Source organism: Gossypium hirsutum, chromosome A04 (genome assembly GCF_007990345.1).
Source record: "Gossypium hirsutum isolate 1008001.06 chromosome A04, Gossypium_hirsutum_v2.1, whole genome shotgun sequence".
NCBI classification, from domain to species: domain Eukaryota; kingdom Viridiplantae; phylum Streptophyta; class Magnoliopsida; order Malvales; family Malvaceae; genus Gossypium; species Gossypium hirsutum.
In genome coordinates this window covers 44,380,598-44,400,616 of record NC_053427.1, presented here as the reverse complement: position 1 = coordinate 44,400,616, position 20,019 = coordinate 44,380,598, and the positions used below count along the sequence as shown (strand labels likewise).

General features: G+C 32.4%; 1 protein-coding gene and 1 pseudogene across 10 annotated transcripts; both read right to left on the bottom strand.

Annotated features, from left to right (window-relative positions):
- Nucleotides 1–102: 102 nt before the first annotated feature.
- On the bottom strand, nt 103–8,743 carry LOC107947853 (mRNA-decapping enzyme-like protein; annotated as a pseudogene).
- Nucleotides 8,744–9,897: 1,154 nt separating this feature from the next.
- On the bottom strand, nt 9,898–13,827 carry LOC107948444 (uncharacterized). Of its 10 annotated transcripts, none has more exons than XR_005925512.1 (8): nt 13,443–13,814; nt 12,904–12,994; nt 12,451–12,590; nt 12,304–12,361; nt 12,152–12,200; nt 10,892–11,779; nt 10,665–10,815; nt 9,898–10,137 (listed from the first exon to the last, which is right to left on the bottom strand). XR_005925512.1 is itself a non-coding variant. In XM_016882989.2 (8 exons), exons 2-6 carry the CDS (start codon nt 12,962–12,964, stop codon nt 11,738–11,740), a joined length of 345 nt encoding a protein of 114 aa, XP_016738478.2. In that variant the 5' UTR covers nt 12,965–12,994; nt 13,443–13,827; the 3' UTR covers nt 9,898–10,137; nt 10,665–10,815; nt 10,892–11,737. The 10 variants fall into 10 exon arrangements, 5 of the variants coding, with proteins under 5 accessions (XP_016738478.2, XP_040966988.1, XP_040966991.1 ...); XR_005925511.1 differs by having other exon boundaries at nt 9,898–10,133; nt 12,451–12,614; nt 13,443–13,813; XR_001697389.2 differs by having other exon boundaries at nt 12,451–12,614; nt 13,443–13,812.
- Nucleotides 13,828–20,019: the final 6,192 nt, after the last annotated feature.

The window sequence follows — 20,019 nt, the reverse complement described above, 5'->3', positions numbered from 1 at the left end:
TTTGGCTGAATGTCTTAATTAATCATCATACATAAGTCATAACTGCTATTAGTTAACATTACAAGTTAAAATAAGAAACAATATACAAAAACTGATAAATACCTAAGCAAGCATTAGTAGTGCATCACGAACTTTATCCTTGCGCAAAGTAGGCAATCTAGCAGGAGTGAGAGATGTAGGGGAGTAGGTGGTGGAAAGCATTGATGCATTGGAGTGCCATAAGGACGTTGTAGATTTAGGGGTGGATGAAGAGCAAAAGCAGTTGGAGATGATGTAGAAATAGGTGGCATCATCAAAGAGGATAATAATAAGGAATGATACAAAAAATTAAGAAGGCTTAAAAAGATTGGTTACTTGGTTGTTGCTACTTACTAAATTGAGCAAAGGTGGAGTAGAAAGAGGAAAGGGTGACACTGATGGAGTGAGGGTTGTAGTGGAGATGACAAGTAGTGTGTGAGAGTGTAGAGGGGTGGATAAGATAAAATGGTAAGGTTGTATTGGTTTTGTACCATTTGTAGCATTAGTTCCAGGATTCATAACAACCTAAAGTTAGTGAACCAAATAAGTTTGAAATCAGTCATTAGCCAAAAGGTGAGTGTCAGTAGTAGTCTTACACTAAAGAAGTTAACAAATAATGAATCTTTAGGAGTATTAGTAGCAGGAGAGGCAGTTTGAGGTGGCTCTAAGGGACCTTTAATTGCTGATATGCCAGGAACTGTTTCTAGTTCCTCAAATTCACTACATTATAGTATGATACAAGCTTAGTGAACACAGAACCATAAGAAAACAAAGATATTAATATTGGCTAATCATGACATTACAAATTTACCCATGTGACTTAGCATGTCATACAAGTTTTATCTATTGAATTAGATTTTGGAAGAACCTTTAACCCTACAGATGAGGCCAGTTTAGACTCATTGTCATAACAATAATTTTTTCAGATAAACTTCTTCTCCCACTCACCTATTTTAAGAATATATGTGACCCTTCAAACCGGGCCTAGATGTTACAGCCCAATCCAAACGATTACATAGGCCATAGAAATAGAGAAAACCTTGAGTTGAAAAAAATGGATCTAATCTTTGAAAAGGCACTTTAATATTCCCTTTTTATACATTGTAGTAAAAATATTACTTCGAAGGAAGCCTTACTTATTATTGTAAAAAAAATTTTTAATCATAAAAAAAATATTTGATTAATTGAGTTTGAGGGAAGCAAATTTTATTAAGAAAACCATTAAAATGTTTAATCCATATAAATAATCCATGCAAAAACATTCAATGTCTATAGTTTTAAAAACAAAATATCTCATGCCACAGTTTAATAATTTTCCAAAAAATAAAATCCAAAATATAATAAAAAAGCTTATAAAAGTCCCAAATCATCTTAAAAATCCATAACCAAGAAACTATTATTTCAAGAGCTTCTTTGGTGACCGATTCTGAGTCCTAGTTACAAGGATTACCTGAGACACACGAGTAGTATGGGTGAGCTATAAAAGGCTCAGTGTGAGATCGAAACAAAATATATACACAAACAATATGACATACATTTCAACACATCGAATAACATATCCAAAATAATATGTATACAATTTTCACAGAAATCAATATTACATATAAAAAAAATCAAGGCATACTTTTGTAACAATACACATTTTGAAGAATTTCCTACCCATCTCCGCTACACACCAATATCGAGTTCCCCAGAACTCGTCCATCCAATAACACACCATTTGTTGACAAACCACTGTTGAAAACGATCACATAGCACATTGTGGACAAGCCACCATATAAATGACAAGAATAACCACATGGCACATTGTTGACAAGCCACCACATAATTATCGATAAACGACCACATAATTGTAGATAAACTGCCACATATCTTCATCCTTTTAGGAATCCCACCCCATGCATATGATATGGTCATTTTCTCATTTTAATCAATTCACATTAACATGTTGTAAACATGTTTTACACATAGGATCAAATATCACATGGTTATATTCATATTCTCATATTTACATAACGGAATCATAACAATAACACATAAGCCATACATCATATGTCATCAGAATGAGATCTACACATATATTAATACTACAAAGATGCAATTTGCACAAACATCACAATCAAATAATAACATCACATCACATAATATACTTTTCAATAACAACGAAAAAAGTCACTTGGGTTTCTCATTGATGGGGTTGTCAACCCTCTTTATAAGTATTTAGTGTAGCCACTTATAAAAAATTATTAACATACTAATATAATAAAAATAAACACTCATCACATAACATAAGTTAAAGATCCCACACCTTTTTGTAGATCTAAATCGTACACTCCCTTTGTAGAAGTCTCACATGAATCTAGTCCCAATCACAAATCTAATCACATGAATATCTTTTTTTAGTCACAATCTAATGAAAAAATAAGTCCTTTAATATAAGATCTAATGCAGGAAATCTCATTAATACTTTCCCTTAATTCAAACGCTCAGATCTGTTACTCTCACGATGCCATACAATTGGTTTCTCAAAGGATTGTTATTCGGTCCTTCATAACACATGGAGATTGAAAGTTAATCTCAAGAAAACAATTATAGTTGAGTCATTTTTTGAGAAAGAGGAAAAAAAATAAAGAAAGACGATGATTCCATCACTTTGTATAACTTACACTACTAAATAGCACAACAAAGTCGGAGATGAATCCTGGAGAAACGTTTAGAAGTTTAATGATCTATAAGGGATCATGTGATCGGTGAGATATATACACAAGTGGAGTGAAAAAAAATTAAATAATGAGTCAATTTGAAGAAAAAAGTGAAATAAATTGGAAATGAGAGGAAAAGAGGAGAAAAACCCAAAACCCAGTGACAATTGACGTCGACGATAGTGACGGTGGCAATGGTAGTGGTCTACCGGTAGTTCATGGTGGTGACAAAAGATGGTGATCGGAGGAGAAGAATGAGAGAAGACGGGTATGGACGATGGTGAGGTGGTGGTGCAACTAAGGCTCACAGCGGAGGAATTGAAGCAAAGATGAAGAGAAATAGTGGTGGTTGCCAAAAAGAGAGAAAATGGTAGAGGAAAAGAGAAGAAAAGAGAATATGGGAGGAAATGAGGGTGGTGAACGGTTTGGGAGGCTTTTGGGGTGGTCAAAACCTTTGTTTTGGCAAGAAAATAATGAAAAGAATGAGAAAGAACAAATGAGCAGAAAAGGGGATGTGTCTCACAACTTATGGCAAGTTTGACTTGCTAAAATAGGAAAGCAATCCTCCACATAAGACAACAAGGGGATGGATGATTTGCATCTATTGTTCACATGGGAATTGTGCCAAAAATAGAAAATTAAAACAAGGGAGTAAAGGGATTCGAACTAGGGACCTCTAGGATAGTTAAGGAGCTTCCTACCACTCAGCCACAACACTTCCTTGTTTTCACAATTGCGTAATTAATTTAAAATATAGGAGATTATAATATCACTCTTGTATAATCAATTGAAAAGTGGGATGTGACAATATACTTCCAATTTGTAACTCCATGCCATTACTGTTCTCTACTCTCCAGTTCTTGCTTCATATACTCCCAACTCCCTACTTACTATTTTCTTAACCTGCTACAACATTTGGTACCCTAGAGTCCACTCTATAGTCCCACACTCCAACTCTTTATCACCTTAATCCTTGGTTGCAATGCTACCTCATGTCATGCCTGAAGTTCTACACGTGCAGTATGGACAATTTGCAAGACATTATTTTGTTCAATATAACATATAGTGCTAAAAGCATCAGGCATGAAGGGTTAAACAAAAATAGATATCCTATGAGCTGCATGGCAAATTTAATAGTTAACTATGTTCCAAGGCTTTAGAAAAACAACAACTTATAGATGATTCAAAAAAGTCATTACCTTTTGCTTGAAGATACTTTTGGCTTTGTAGGGAATTTTGAATATGCATGAAGTATTTTGTGAATATAACAAATACGACGTTAGAGTTCAAACCTCCAAAAGGAACAAACATGGAAGTTCTATTAGTGAAATCATCTCTAACAAAAGTATACTTACATAAGTTTTAACAGATTACTTTCATGGCATTTCATAAATTAAAAAAGTTTTAAAATCGCTCTAATGAAGAGGAACCTCTATTTTAGATATTACCAAAGTTTGTCAAATTACACATAACATACCATTATGCATATCATCAAGTCACAACTCTCAACTTGATAGTTTGTGGAGCTATTATCTATTCAACATATTAAAGTTCATTGACCTCACTTATCTATAATTTTGTTACCAAATTTGTGAAACAAAAAAAAATTCAATCAACCAGAAGAGTATTGTCAAATAAAAATCCATCAAGTGAATGCTTCAACAACTAAACCCTTCCTTTTGGGGGAGAATAATGATAATGAATAAAGCATAGCATATACAATATAGAAAAAATCTAACCTCGGTGTTTGAATTCACTTCAGGTAACTATTCTCAAAGTCAATTATTAAAAGTCTGTAAAATTTGAAAAAAGAAAAGAACTAAAATAGAAAGAAAGATGCTATACCTACTAAAGAGGTTTGCAACATCCTCACATTCACGCGAATTATAGAACCAAATGCCATTAACTTCCTGTGCTGCATTTCGGTACAACAAGTATGGAACTTGAACCTCATACTCAAAATCTCCTAGTAAATTCTCCACTAAATTATTTGTTTGTTAAAACTAGCTTTAGTATTAAATAAGGCAAAAGAAAAAAGTCCATGATCTTTCATTAAGATTAAGAACTTTGACCTGTATTATGTCGATTCATTACAATGAACTGGAACCGCGGTTGCATATTCCTAAAAAATTAAGGAAACAGTCAGAAATCATTACTACAATTTAACCAATTTCCTAGGTTAATTACTTGCTTCAAACAAGCTAATGCTTAAAAAAAAGGCTCAAGCACATTAACTAATTTTACCTTTTAACAACAAAGAGAGATCCTTCAACATTTTTTTGACTCTAAAAAATAAAATAAAAAACGAGAATTATTTAAAACACAGATGTCATAACGTTGCCTACATAAGAGTAAAAGGGCCTAGTAAGCCACCTATTGTCACAAACCAATTAGAGTTAGGTTGGTTAGCCACTTATCATCTAAAAGTCTAGAATTAATACTATAGAAAAATCTAAAAAGTCTAGACTCGATCTCATCACCAAATTTCGGGTTTGGGAGTACGGTTACGTGTGGGGAAGGTTATAGCACCCCCACAACGCCTATCCGGGGATAGTACTACGAGGTCTTAGAAGCTAGGTTTTTTCCATTTACGCATATTAATATCTTAATTTAGGCTAAAATCTTATTGAAATCTTAAATAAAAACTCTAAAGAAAATGCCTCTGATTTACTTGTAACTCGATTAAGATATGTTCACCAAACTTATCTAATTTGAAACTTAAATTAGAGATTTTTACTTTTAACGGGAACTCTAAAGGATTCCTAAATAATTGTAATAAAATACCTTCAATTCCTAAAATTAATTCTATTTTAAAATTCTAAAAAAAAACTAGAAATTACCAATGAATTAAGAGAAATATTAAAAGACATCTACAACTTGTTCAATCTTTTATTATTTTTATTTTTTAAAAGATTTAATTGATAATGTTGAATCTATCAAGATCTTATGAAAGTATCCTATGTCGGGTTTATGATTTATCTTACTTTAAAATTCTTGATGTAAAATTTAAATTCGTTAAAAATCCTAAAATAATATATTTTAAATAATATTTATTTGCTTTCTTAAAAAGATTCTAAAATAAAATACTTAGAAAGACTTACTCATGAATTACAATTCACCTACAAAAATATTTAGCTTTAATCTTGAATAAAGTCCTAAAGAATATTTACATATTAATTTAAGATTTTAAAGAGGAATCCTATACGATATTTAAAATTAGTTTAAAACCCTAAAAAAATCTTACATATTATTTATAATTTTTCTAGGGTAAATGATAAATAAGATCTTAAAGACTAACCTGGATTCAAATGTAAAAATCTTATGGTTTCATTAAAATGTAACACCTACTTAACTAACTTCATGTCAACAATTATAGGATGGAAAAATGACCTAAGGTTCCCTCTTTTAAAACGAATAATAATAAAATATGAAAATTAATTAAATTGACTAAAGTTAATGAAAAGTTAAAACTCTTACAAAAATGGCAATTAATAAAAGGAAAACTTAAATAAATGAAATAAATAAGACTTTTACATGATGATGATAATAATAACAATAAAACACCTTATTCATAATAAAATAAAAGAATCAAAGTAACATAAACAAATAATATTAAAATATATGTTAAGGAGAATGTGTAAAAAAATATATAAATAGACATGAAAATAAATAAAGATGAAATAAGTATAAATAAAAATTATACAAGTGTGAATAAATATAAAACATTAAAATAAAATGCATAATTGACATTAAATATATAAGGTAATGAAAGGTAAGATATAAGTGTAAATAAATTATTAAAGATGGAAACAAAATGACATAACTTGATTTTTGGGCTAAAAGATAAAAAATGTGGAAGGCAGAGGACTGATGTAGCAATTAATTTACTTTTAATTTTTAAATTTCGGATTAAATCGAAGGTTTGAATAAATAAAAGGGTTACCGGTGTAAATAGGCCAGAGAGTGAGGGCGATGCTACAAAAAAAGGGTATTTTTGTGAATTTAAAAAATAAGGGGTGAGAATAAATTACTCATTTTTGGCACTTATAAATGGAAAAAAACTATTCATTCTTTCATTTTTAACCTCATTTAAAAAAAAAACTTTTCCTCCTTCTATGTTGGCTATAACTCCACCAACAGAGAGCCCAACGACTCTCCAGCCTTCGGTGGTAGAGCTACCATTTTTTTTTTTGTAAAATTAAAATCTTCTTAAAAAAATCACTGCTTTTCTTAAAAATCCAAGCTTTATTTCGAAATAGTTGGAAAAAATCAAATTTTTATTTTAAAATTTTTAAACTTTTCCTTTAAATGAATAAAAAACATATTTTTATTTTTAAAAATCTAAACTTTCTATTTTAAAAAAAAATTACAATTTTTCTTAAAAATAAAGCTTTATTTCGAAATAGTTGAAAGAAATCGAAAATTTGTTTTAAAAATTTAAACTTTTCCTTTAATATGACTAAATCTAAACTATCTTCTTTTTAAAAAAAAATCAAAACTTTTACTAAGATCAAACCTTTTTTTTTTTAAAAAAAAACCTAATAAAGGGGAAAGAGAAAAAAAGGCGATTTTTGGGGCTCCTAGGGGAGGAGGACCGACAGTTCAGTGACATCCCCTTCATCGGAGCCCAAAACACGATCCCTCATGATATGTATATGGCAAAAAAAAAGAAAAAGAAAAGGAAAAAAAAGAAATATAATGCTTATTGTTTTTTTTTACTTTTTTTTAAGAACGAAATATGAAAAACCTCTTCTTTCTTTATTTTCTTTAATTTCATTTCATGTATATATGCTACTTTTCAATCTTGTTTATTTATAAAAAAAAAAAAAAAGACAATACTAACATTTAATTATAATAATAGTATCATAATTTGGGCCCTTGATAGGCCCAAAAAAATAAAAAATAAAAGAAAAACAAAAATATCTAATTGGGCTCAGACAAAAATATTGTCCACAACAAAGGAGAGTGAGGATATAAAACTGAAAAGTGAAAAACTTGAAAATTCTAAACTAGACTAGAAACGAAAAATTAAGATTCCAAAGATTGAAAAGGAGAGTTGTGACAAAGCGAACCCATTGATTACTATCGATGTTGAATTCGTAGAAGGTAACGTGAGCGGCAGTTATCAAAGTCTCTTCAAGGATCGATTCGTTGGAGAACGGTGAGATTGAGTATCTTCGTGGTTTGTTGATCGATATTAGGCATCAATTTTCTAGTCTCAGACATTTTCTGATTGGATTAATTTGAAAACCTAAACCCCAACTTCAATTGTTTTGATGATCTCCCGGGAAATTTAATTTTCCTTTTTGATAGCTTAACGTTAAATGATAATTGGAGTCCCTAGATAGTCTGCAGTTAGCAGTTTCCTTCCTTTTTAGATTCTAAATGACTAAAATAACCTTTTTCCCTCTAAAATGTTACACATGCAAAAAGAAAAAGTAAAATGGTAAATTGCGTCCGTAGCTACCTATTACTAACTTTATTTTTTAATTATAAAATGATAGTTGAATTTATTAATTTTGTCTTCTTTTTTTTTTTTAAATTCGTTTTTGTTAAATGACTAAGGATAAAAGATGGCATGGTTGTTAATGCATTATGCACACTTTTTTTTATTTCCTCGTAATATCCGCTTGTTTTTTTTATTATTTCATATTTTAAAAAAAAATTAAACTTTAAATTAATTTTTAGAGTTTCAAAATATTTCTTTGATTTGAGGCGCTCAAGCTAGCACATTATTGGGAGCTAATCAAATTGTGCTAAAAATGGATATTATTGTTGCAACAACACAAGTGAACGTACAGGAGTTGGATCGTACTTGCAATGCAATAGCAAAGGTTTCCAAGATGTTGTTGCAATTGGATTGGATAGTTAAAATTCGTCATGTTTACAAAAAGGGTAATAAGGTAGTAGACACACTAGCGACTCTTGCTTTTTCACGACACTAGTATTTACATGTTTTCAAAGCCTCCGGATGAGGTTACCTTAATGGTGTTAGTACATTATCAGCATGTTTGGTTGGTTGTAATAACCACTCAGTTCCAAGTCTATTTTGAGTGTTACAGTATTTTGTTAGTTTAGTTGGTCGAATGTTATTCAATAGAATAACTCATTATAGGACTATTCCTCAAAGCCTTTGAATAGTCATTTTTTTTACTTCATCCTCTGTCGAAACCATTTTTTTGAAAAACGGGAATCGACTTTTTAAGATAAAAGTTTAGAGTCGCCATCAATCCTTTTTAATGAGATGTGATCAGATCACTTCAAAACGTGGTCGTTTTTCAATAAACAGATTGATTTATCAAAACAACGATTTTGGTCTGTGAAAATTGGAAAAACGGGTTCGAGAGTCGATTACGTGCGAGGAAGGGTTATCACCCTCGTCACGCCCAAATTTGGTACCTAATTAATTATCCAGTGTCTTAATGTCAAAAATTGAAAATTTGACAAGAGTTTAAAATACGATCCTTCTTAGTATTAATGCTTTTTTAAAGTATTTGGATGAATTAAAACGTATGTCAAGGACCGTTTCATCTCAAGGTAAAATGTTATATCCAGTACGTTAAGACACAAGACCTCGACCTTCGAGTATGAGCTTGCCTTCTATTTCATTTAAAACTCTTGTATTTAAATTTTAAAAAGGACACTACAGGAGAACAGACTTCTAGTGGCATTTTTTTTTGTCTTTAGCGGCGTTTTCATAAGCGAAGCAAAAAATGCCTCTATAACAGGGGCCGCAAAAATTTGTGGTGTTTATTTAAAAAAATGCCGCTAAAGACCATGACTTTTAACGACGCTTTTTTTATAAACGCCGCTAAAAACCATGACCTTTAGCGGCGCTTTTCCAAAAACGCCGCTAAAGATCATACTTTTAGCGGCGCTTTTCCCACAAACGCCGCTAAAAATCATGACTTTTAGCGACACTTTTCCCACAAACTCCACTAAAGAACATGACTTTTAGCGGCGCTTTTCTCACAAACACCGCTAAAAATCATGAACTTCAAAAAAATTATTTTATTTTAATTAAATAATATTTATTTCTATGTTAAATATTATATTATGTTTAGTTTTTGAAATTTAAACTTTAAACAAATTTGAAATTTTAAGGATAAATAAAAAATATTAATTAAATTAAATTTTCCATTAAAATTTAAACTTCAAAACTAAATATAAAAATTAATGAATTTAAATTTAATACATAAACATTGATTCAATATGTAATTTAATACATAAAAAAAACACACAAAGTATTACAATTTCTAAAACAAAATTCATCCTGGTGAGAATATAATGCCAAATCATCATCACCTCTCATTGCAATTCCTGCATATATAACTTAGTGAAGTTCTTTGATCTTGATCTTGGTTAAGACTTGTTCCAGCAATAAAGAAAATTGTTAAACGGAATCTCGGTCACCTGACTGAGCAAAACAAGGAAATTAGCTATACCATCTACTGTAATGAAAGTGAAATCAGTAAAAAGTAAACCCATAATAAAAAAACTGATGCTAGGCTAATCGTAAATGCTATTGTAGCTGTAAATAAGTGACAAGCATAAGTCCAGTTTCATGTTTAAGGGACTCATGTCAAAATCAAACTGGTAATGGATAAACTCGGGACTCATCAAGATAAAAACATTGTTACATTAGCAATCAATCATTATTGAAGAAAAAACAAAAGTGAAAATCATGTGATTAGCAATCAAACATTGTTACATCAACATGTTTTAGGTTATCAAAAATGCATCAAACAGATAAGCCAATTATGTACTCATACATCATTTTGTTCATGTTTAAGCATGCATATGTTTGTTGGTAGAACATGAAGCATACAAGTTTAAGGAACTAGAAGAGCTTAGGATAGTTTTCAGCGAGGATGAGAAAGAAGTTTGAAAACAGAGAATATAAGACTCTTCAATACTGAAGAAAAGTAAAGAAGTAAAAAGCACCTGAAGCTGTAGTGCCTCAGAACGATAGCTGTGGAAATAATTTTGGCCTCAGTGCTCGACTAAACTCAATACCAGCTGTTACACGGCCAATGCTCAGGCTGCTATTGTCATGTTGGTTACCATGCACAAGTGTGCCTGGGGTTCTTGAATTCTTTAAAAAAGAGAGAGAGAGAGCTCAATGTAGAAATCAACCTTCCAATTATTTAAAAAGTAAAAGCAAAACCCACCTGGATAATTATTGTTCTAGATGTCCTCTTATCATCTCCTTCAATCCATGGGTTTGTATAGTTAATGCGGAATATAGAGTCGATTTGGCCCCTTTCTAAGGAAATATTAAGCTTTTGGTTTCTTCCAAACAAATTTCTATGAGAATATGCAAAGCTGCACATAGGACATAACAAATGAGACAAGATAAACAGCATAAAACATTGCATCAGATATATATAGAAGACTCAAATTCCTCTCCCTTTAGTCTCAAGAACAATAGGACAGAAATCAAGCAATGCTAAGGGCTCAAAGCGACATAAACAGGTCAGTGAGATGAAACATAACGGTCCTGCAGTAGCAGCAGTCTCCAAGACTGCACTATGCTGCTACGACCCTAAGAATTTGAATCAGAATTGTAATAGCCAAAAGAAACATAGTAACAGTCTTAAAATACATTAAGCATAGTAACATGTTTATTTCATCATGCTTTGAACAACAATAAACAATCATTAAGCATTATATTAAATCAACTCTTTAACACATTCGAACAACTTAAAATACATCATTCGAATATCATAAATCACAACTTTCAGACACCATAAATTGCAGCATTTAACACCTAAATTTTCAGCATTTAACACATAAAATGGTTTTCTCTTTATTAAACACTTATACGACCTTCAAAGCCAAAGTATGCACCTGTAAGCCAAAGTATATCAAGAAGTCACTTAAGTAGATATGCTTAACAGAATTAAAAGAAAGAAAAGAAAAGAACAAGTCTCATCCTTCAAGTCGAAGAAGGGAGCCAAATAACTATAGTGTTGTCTGCAATGTCTGATTACTGTAGTCCAGTTCCATGTATGTAGCTAGAAACAGATCGAACTGCTATCTGTATCTTCCTTATGTACCTGTTAAGGAAGAATATGCAAGTGTATCAGAAAAACAATGAAAATACAATGAGTTACTCGCCAACCATTTGTATCTAAAGAAAAAATGAAGAGAGAAACATAATTGCGCATGGAGAGCATTAAGAATTCGCTTATACACCTTCAAATTACTTTACTTAAAGGTTAAACAATACAGTTAAATATCAGTTTAGTAGTGATGGTGGTTAGACCAAGCAGGGTTAACACTCTTAACTACCAGTTGTCGAAGAATTGGTTCAGGTTTTAAAGGTCTTACCTATTAAGTGATGATTAATAGAGAAATGGGTTTAATGCAGTACCAACAACAAGACCATATATAAGCATATTGATTGGCTATTCCAGTGAATATCTAACCTTGATATGCACGTAGATTGGCAAGTGAACTCTCAATAATAGACAGATCCTGCAGAAAAAGAAGAAAAACAAAAAACAAAGATATCAACCTGAGTTAAAAAAGTTATATGCTATGCTTCTCATAATATAAAGACCCCATTAGACAACCACACCTTTCCACTAATTTCCTATTGATGCATACCTCGATTGATCTCCTTCACTATCATCGTTCTAGAAAGTTATGAAAAACATGTTAGTAGATTGGTAAATCAAAATTTAAATGCAGAAGGAATACTCCAGAGGTTTTTTGAAGTACTCACCAATCCAGAGTCCTGGTCACTGCAGGACCGAATGTATATGTCTTGGCCACCATAGTAGATCGATGAACTTAGATGACATGGTTCTATTTGCTCCTGATAGATGGAACCCACTCTTCCATTTTCTGCACTTCGAACTTCACCTGCATGCCCTTTAGAATGATTACCTGACAAGTTTGGATTGATTATTTAGAGAGTTTTCAAACAAAAAAAAAAAGAATTCAAGAACCAGTGCAGTGCATCAAGTCATTGAACGACATAAAATAAGTGTATTCAAAACACGAGCAAAGAGTATAATCTAATTTCTACCATAATCTCTTAAGTTACCAAATAGTGTTAAATCAAATACCAGAGTTATAAAGACTCTAGCAAGACAAAAACTTGAGCAAATTCTTGTCCATAAATATACGAATGATTTTAATAAAATCCTGAAAAGGCTAAAAATGATGTACAAACCATTGGTTGTAGGCTTTGCATTCCGGGGCACATTCAGGGAATCCTGTGGTAAAGCCACCATACCAGGACGAAAATACCTTCCTCCTGACACCTAAACCAACACCAACATGGTGTAATTAACAAAAACTAAAACTTCAACGATCGAAACAGAAAAGAAAAGCAGAAACAGAAAATTGGGCTGAAAAGAGAACTTACATATGAGATAACACTGGCAAAGAACTATACAAAATATGTTAAAAAACAATAGAACAAGACCAATACTAAGAAAAAATGTCAAGTCTTTGTTTCCTTAAGCATCAATAACGTTTAGAGAAGATTAAAAAAAATTTCCACTCGTAAAAAAAAAAGAAGAACAAAAATCTTTAAAACAAAAATCTTTTATTCAGCATCAAATAACCCAATTGAAAGAAGAACGGATTCAACCTTTGAAGCTTTATGTGACTAGAAACTCCATTAACAATAGAATTAAAGTCCAAAGAAATGAAAGAGAAATCAAACCCCATAAAGATATAACTTTTGAATACGATAAAAGAAAATACCTTAGATTGAGGAGACAATAGAGCCCTTAAAACCTCATTACTTGTATGTTGTTGCAAATCTCAGCTCCTCTGCTAGATTCAAGATCTCCATGAATACTAACAGGATTTGTGAGCTTTTGGTTCTGTAGCCTTCCTAAATAAGGATCCAAAACTTCGATTATCATATTTTTTACTATGCTAAACAAGTTATCCCCTGTGATTAATTGCTGCATTTGGTTCCAAGGTATCGTATGGGTTTTTTCAAAACTAAAGGGAAAGGGAAAGGGGAAGGGGAAGGGATCGTATGGGTTCCAAGGTAAACCGATGAAAACGACGTGTGTGAAAAGGGAGTTTTGAGGATACCAATTTTAGGGGGAAATTTTAGGGTTTCGAAAGGAGAGGGAATTTGGTAATAAAAAGAGGCCATTTTTTTAAGTAAAAAAACGCCACTATTGCTTATTTTTTGTGGCGTTTTTTATATAAATGTCACTAACCTCTATTTTATACATTTTTATTTTTATATTTCATTTTTATTTATTATCAATATTTTTATTTATTTATCAATGTTTTTTTAAATCTAATATTTAAATATATCAAATGGTTTAGATTAAATATTTTTGAAAATAAAAGCATTAATCTTAACCTTTAACCTTAAGTCATAAAACATAAACCCTAAACTTTTACCCATTAACCTCTAACCCTTACCCCCTATCATCTAAACTTTAAACGATTAAATTTTAGAATATATTTTTATAATTTTGAAACGATTAAATCAAAAATTTTCCATTATTCAAAGGGATGAAGTGCAATTTTACCTTTAGAATTTTTAAAAATTTCAAAAAATCGAAATGGAAAATTTTTCATTTTAGAAGGGCAAAGACCCTTTCAACCCCCTACTTATGCCCCTAAATATATATTAATTATAGGGTTTAAGATTTAATTGAATATGATTCACTTGAGATTAACATACTACCATGGCCATTAAACCTTAAACCATAAAACCCTAAATCATAGACCTTAAATCTTAAATATTAAGCCCTAAACCCAAAAATAAATTTAATCAATATTAAGTATTGCTTCCGTAATTTATTATGAACATAAGCTTTTACATTAATATCTATGTATATACACATCAACATCCATATGATGTTTTTTGGGGTTTAAGGTTTTAAAGGTTATAGATTAGTGTTTAGGGTTTTATTAGGTTTAGGGGTTTAAGAGTTTAGGATTTTAGAGTTAATTTGATGATAATTCATGTTTAGATAATAATATTAGTTATTAATTTTTGCTAAAACAACCCTAAAATCATAATTAAATTACATCCATAAATGAAAATTTAAATAAATTCACAATTCACAATTGGCGTTGAATGTTAATTGCTAAGACTCAGTCAACAGTTGGGTGACATCCCAATACCATCAAACATGTCATCTAATTTGTATGCCAACACACCAATGTTGTTCAATTGTAGTTCATGTTTCAAAGGTTTAGACATTTTTCTTCCCTTTCAAACCCCATTCAGTTTTAAGCTACACTCTTTCAAATTGAAATTCTTTAATTGTATGTGATATCGTTTCAAACCCCTTTCAGTTTTAATTCCATAATTTATTATGAACATAAGCTTTTACATTAATATCTATGTATATACACATCAACATCCATATGATATTTTTTGGAGTTTAGGGTTTTAGGGGTTATAGTTTAGTTTTTAAGGGTTTAGTGTTTTAGGGGTTATAGATTAGTGTTTATTATTTTTTGAGGGTTTAGGGTTTTAGGGATTATATGACTTTTAGCGGCGTTTTATCGAAAGCGCCGCTAATGCTCTGGTTTTTAGCGGCGTTTCACCAAAAGCGCCGCTAATGCTCTGGTTTTTAGCAGGGTTTTTGGTAAAACGCCGCTATTGCTCCGTGTTTGATAATTTCTGCGGCGTTTTTTGATAAAATGCCGCTAAAGCCCTATTTTCCTGTAGTGGGACATTCGGATATTTAGATCAAACGGAAAATCAAAACCCAGTACGTTAGGGCACGACTACTCGAATTTCTAAATACAGAATATTGTCTTTGTTTTATTTAAAACTCATGTATTTTAATTTAAAAGGATAATTGGTTACTTAGATCAAACGAAAAACTGAAACCCAGTACGTTAGGACACGATTTCTCGAATTTCCAAATACCGAATATTGCATTTACTTGAAAAATCCAGACAAAAAATAATAATAAATAAAATAATATAGAGATAAAAAATGGAATAACAAAGAAAATTCGAATGAAAATTTAATTTAAATCGGGAGTGGGGAAATAAACACATGTATAACAAAATATTGAATGAAATAGTTTAAAAATAGAACGGATAATAAAAATAATAGTAATAAAAATAAAAAACTATAATGGTAATAATATTAAAAAAGGTAAATATATAATGATGATAATAATGTTAAAAATAATAATAATAGAAACAATAGTAATAAAAGTAATAATAAAATAGAAAATAACAATGATACATTAATAATAATATACGTGCTAATAATAATAATATAAAAAAAGGAAATAATACTATATTAATAAAAATAATAGTAGGTTAATAATAGTAGTAATAAAAAGGTAAAAGTAATAATAAAATAATAAAAACACTATTACGTACTACTAATAAAAAAAAGAAAACAGCAATAGTATATAGAATAATAGTAAAAGTAATAATAATAATAATAATAATAATAACACTCTCCCCCTCCCTTCAAAATCCGGCCATCTGTCTGGCCTTACTCCGGTCACCGGACCCCCACGCGCCGCCTTGGTGTCACCATACACGACGGTCAGACCTCACAAAAAACCTCTTTTGCTTTGATTTTTGATTAATCTCGTGTATTTCTTGTATTGAAAGTCTCTATTCGAATCTCTCTCTTTTTTTCTCCAAAAAAAAACACTTTACAATAGTTTTGAATGGCTTTTATAGCCAAATTTTACAACTGATTGCCTCTTTCTTTTTGCAGGCAAGTGGGGTGATGGAGTTAGTAAGGTGGTTTAGTGGGGTGGTTTAGTAGTTGGTTTAGTGGGGTGTTAATTGGGCTGTTAATTTATTTGGTGTTTTGGGCTCTGCTTGTTGGGCCCGGGCAAAATTTGGGATCTACAGCTGTCCTTCTTTGCTCATTGTCATGTAACGGGAACGAAGTAAAGACTTTAAAAGGGCCAATTTTGCCCGATCTTGCCGAGTCTTGATTTCTTTCGGGCTTCTTTTCTTCAAGCCGCCTTGTTCCAAACCACTGCATCTTCAGGAGTGTAGGAATTGGTGCTTTGATCTGCTCCAATGTTATTTTAGGGAGAAGAGATTTGTAGCTTCGATCTACTCCGCTAATGCTTAGGGAGATAAGATCTAAAATCTTCGGCCTGCTCACTGCTGCTCAGAGAGATAAGGCTAGTGGCTTAAATCTCTTCCCTACTACCTGGGAAAATAAGATTCACCGTCTTCGATCTACTCCACTACTGCTTAGGGAAATAAGATTTGTAATCTTCAGCCTGCTCCACTGCTGCTCATAGAGATAACGTTGATGGCTTAAATCTGCTTCCTTACTACCTCGGGAAGAGAAGATTCGCCGTCTTCGATCTACTCCACTATTGCTCAGGGAGATAAGATCTACAATCTTCAGACTACTCACTGCTGCTTAGAAAGATAAGGCTAGTGGCTTAAATCTACTTCCCTACTACCTCGGGAAGATGAGATTCACCGTCTTCGATCTACTCCACTACTTCTTAGGGAGATAAGATCTGTAATCTTCAGCCTGCTCCACTACTACTCAAGGAGATAAGGATGGTGGCTTAAGTCTGCTCCATTGTCGCTACATGGAAATAAGATTTGCCATCTTCGATCTACTCCACTACTACTTAGGGAGATAAGATCTGCAATTTTCAGTCTGCTCCACTGCAACTTCAGGGTGATAAGACTTGTATCTTGAACCTGCTCCGCTGCAACTTTAGGGAGATAAGGCTGGTGGCTTAAATCTGCTCTATTGCCACTACATGGAGGTAAGATTTTCCGTCTTCGATCTGCTCCACTACTGCTTAGGAAGATAAGATCTGTAATTTTTAGTCTGCTCCACTGCAACTTCAGGGTGATAAGAATTGTATCTTGAACCTGTTCCGCTGCAACTTCAGGGAGATAAGGCTGGTGGCTTAAATCTGCTCCATTGCCGCTACATGGAGATAAGATTTTCCGTCTTCGATCTGCTCCACTACTGCTTAGGAAGATAAGATCTGCAATTTTCAGTCTACTCCACTGCAACTTTAGGGAGATAAGACTTGTATCTTAAAGCTGCTCCACTACAACTTTAGGGAGATAAGGCTGGTGGCTTAAATCTGCTCCATTGCCACTATATAGAAATAAGATTTGCTGTCTTTGATATGCTCCACTACTGCTTAGGGAGATAAGATCTGTAAATTCACCGATGTTACTACACCGTCCTCTAGGGGATATGTCTTGTAGACTAGATTTCAGATGCCTATGTTTATACCAAATGATTAGGATGCTATGATCAGAATGAATCAGATGCTCCTAACCAAATGTGTTTTGAATGATATGAATGTAGAAATGTCATGAGAATGATTCCAAATAAACACTTAAACAATTAGAATGCAACTTTTGCATTTTACGCGATTTAGTCCTTTTTGCTTAATTAACAATCGAAACGATAAAAATTTTCAACGAAACTTTAATACCATTTTATTGCCACTTTGTAATTATTTATAAAAATATTTATGACTCGGTTTATAGAAACGAGGTCCTGATACCTTATTTTCTAAACCCACTTGACCTTAGGGTCATACCACTTGAACTTAATAAATCCCTTATAAAACAAAAATCAAAATATCAAAAGCCTTTTTAAAATCACAATTAGCTTGTAAATATTAGATATAATATTTACAAACCTACTCATTGGATTTGGTGGCCCCGAAACCACTGTTCCGATTAACCCTAAAAAAGGGCTGTTACACAATGTCTGCTAGAAGCTTTTGACGAGATCGGCCCAATAATATCCATGCCCCACATAGAGAAAGTCTATAAAGGAATGAAGGAGGCACATGAATCTTGTCTCGATAAATTTGGTATTTACAGCATAACTGATGCGATCCCCTTTCATGGTGAATCAGCAGTACCCGAACCTCATGATTTGCCTGGCCATTATAAAACTATTAGCATGTGTTCTTCAAATACCCTTATGGACCTCTTCTAAGATTTTCTTAACCTTAACAACAACCACAAGTCTTAGTAGCCTAGGCTTATCTTGATACGATCATGTGAAAACATCTTTGAATTCTTGGAATAACTCAATGACATCTCGCTTTGTCTCTGTAGTGATATAGGCTCCAATCTCCGCCTCTTGCTCACAATGTCCATTGACCTTTTGTAATGTAGGATCTGTTTTTTATCTTGTTCTACCATCTTTAATGAATCGAAAGATGGGTTACAATCTTTGTCATCTTCCAAATCCTGAGATCCTTCAAGACACATATCTCACCCAAAAGGCAGATTCCAAAGAATAAATTATTCTAAGGATGATTATTTCTATGGTATAATCATGAATGAAGAATAAAAACATATTAAAAGAGAGTCCAAAGAACAAAAGAATATATATAAAGAATAAAAGAATATTTACTCAAAAAGATGCATTTTATTGAAATAAAGATTTTAGACACAAGCCTATTTCACAAAAGAATTCTTATTTGCTCCTAAGCTTAGAACAATAAGTGTGTTCTGAACATTACTCCGAATTGGCTCTAAAAAATATAGAGATCTCTTCCACAGTCCTATTGCTCAAAACACTCCCAGGTACGAAAGGGCGAATGCTTGATAAATTCTCTTCCCCGGCTCCCTTTTCAGATACGATATTAAATGTTCAGAATCCCCAATATCCGAGCCCTTGGCTTCTTCAAATAATTCCAACTCTTTATTATCCATTAGACCCTGCACCAAAGTTTTGAATTCAGCGCACTCCTGGTTTTCATGACCATCTTCAACGTGGAATGCACAGTAGCTTCTCATCCCTTTGGGTATCTTCCCCGAATTTTGGATGATCAACCCTATATCTATCATTTGTTTTCAAATCCAGTTCAGTGGGGGTTTTTACTTCTGCAATTTTCTTCTTGATTCTCTTCCCCACATTTTCGATTATCGCGTTTACCCCCTTATCAGCATGGTTTGGTAACGGATTTTCTACCCCAGACAAATCATCCAATTTTACAATGCCCATTTTGATAAGCCTTTCGATTAGCTTTTTGAAAGTGGTGCAGTTTTCTATCGAGTGTTCTGTGATTCCCGCATTATAATCACATTGGGCGTTCGCGTCGTACCATTTAGGGAACAGAGGCTGCATAGGTTCTGAGTAGAACGGAGATACTACATGGACATCAAACAAATTTTGGTATAACTCCCTATACGTCATCAGGATGTGAGTGAATTGGAGTTTTTTTGAGCTCGACCTCGAGTTGGATTCTTACCTTGAAGGGCCTTGATAACTAGTAGTCACGGCTCTCGGTTGGCCAACAGTGACCAATTTAGAATACCCTTTTCTCACATTGTTCACTTCATTTTCATTTTTCTTCGGGTT

Coding starts and splice junctions, on each gene's coding strand:
- LOC107948444 (XM_016882989.2), bottom strand. CDS start 12,964: ATGGTGGCTTTACCACAGGATTCCCTGAATGTGCCCCGGAATGCAAAG. Junction 12,362..12,450: donor GTGACCAGGACTCTGGATTG/GTGAGTACTTCA, acceptor ATAACTTTCTAG/AACGATGATAGTGAAGGAGA. Junction 11,780..12,151: donor CAATCTACGTGCATATCAAG/GTTAGATATTCA, acceptor CTTCCTTAACAG/GTACATAAGGAAGATACAGA.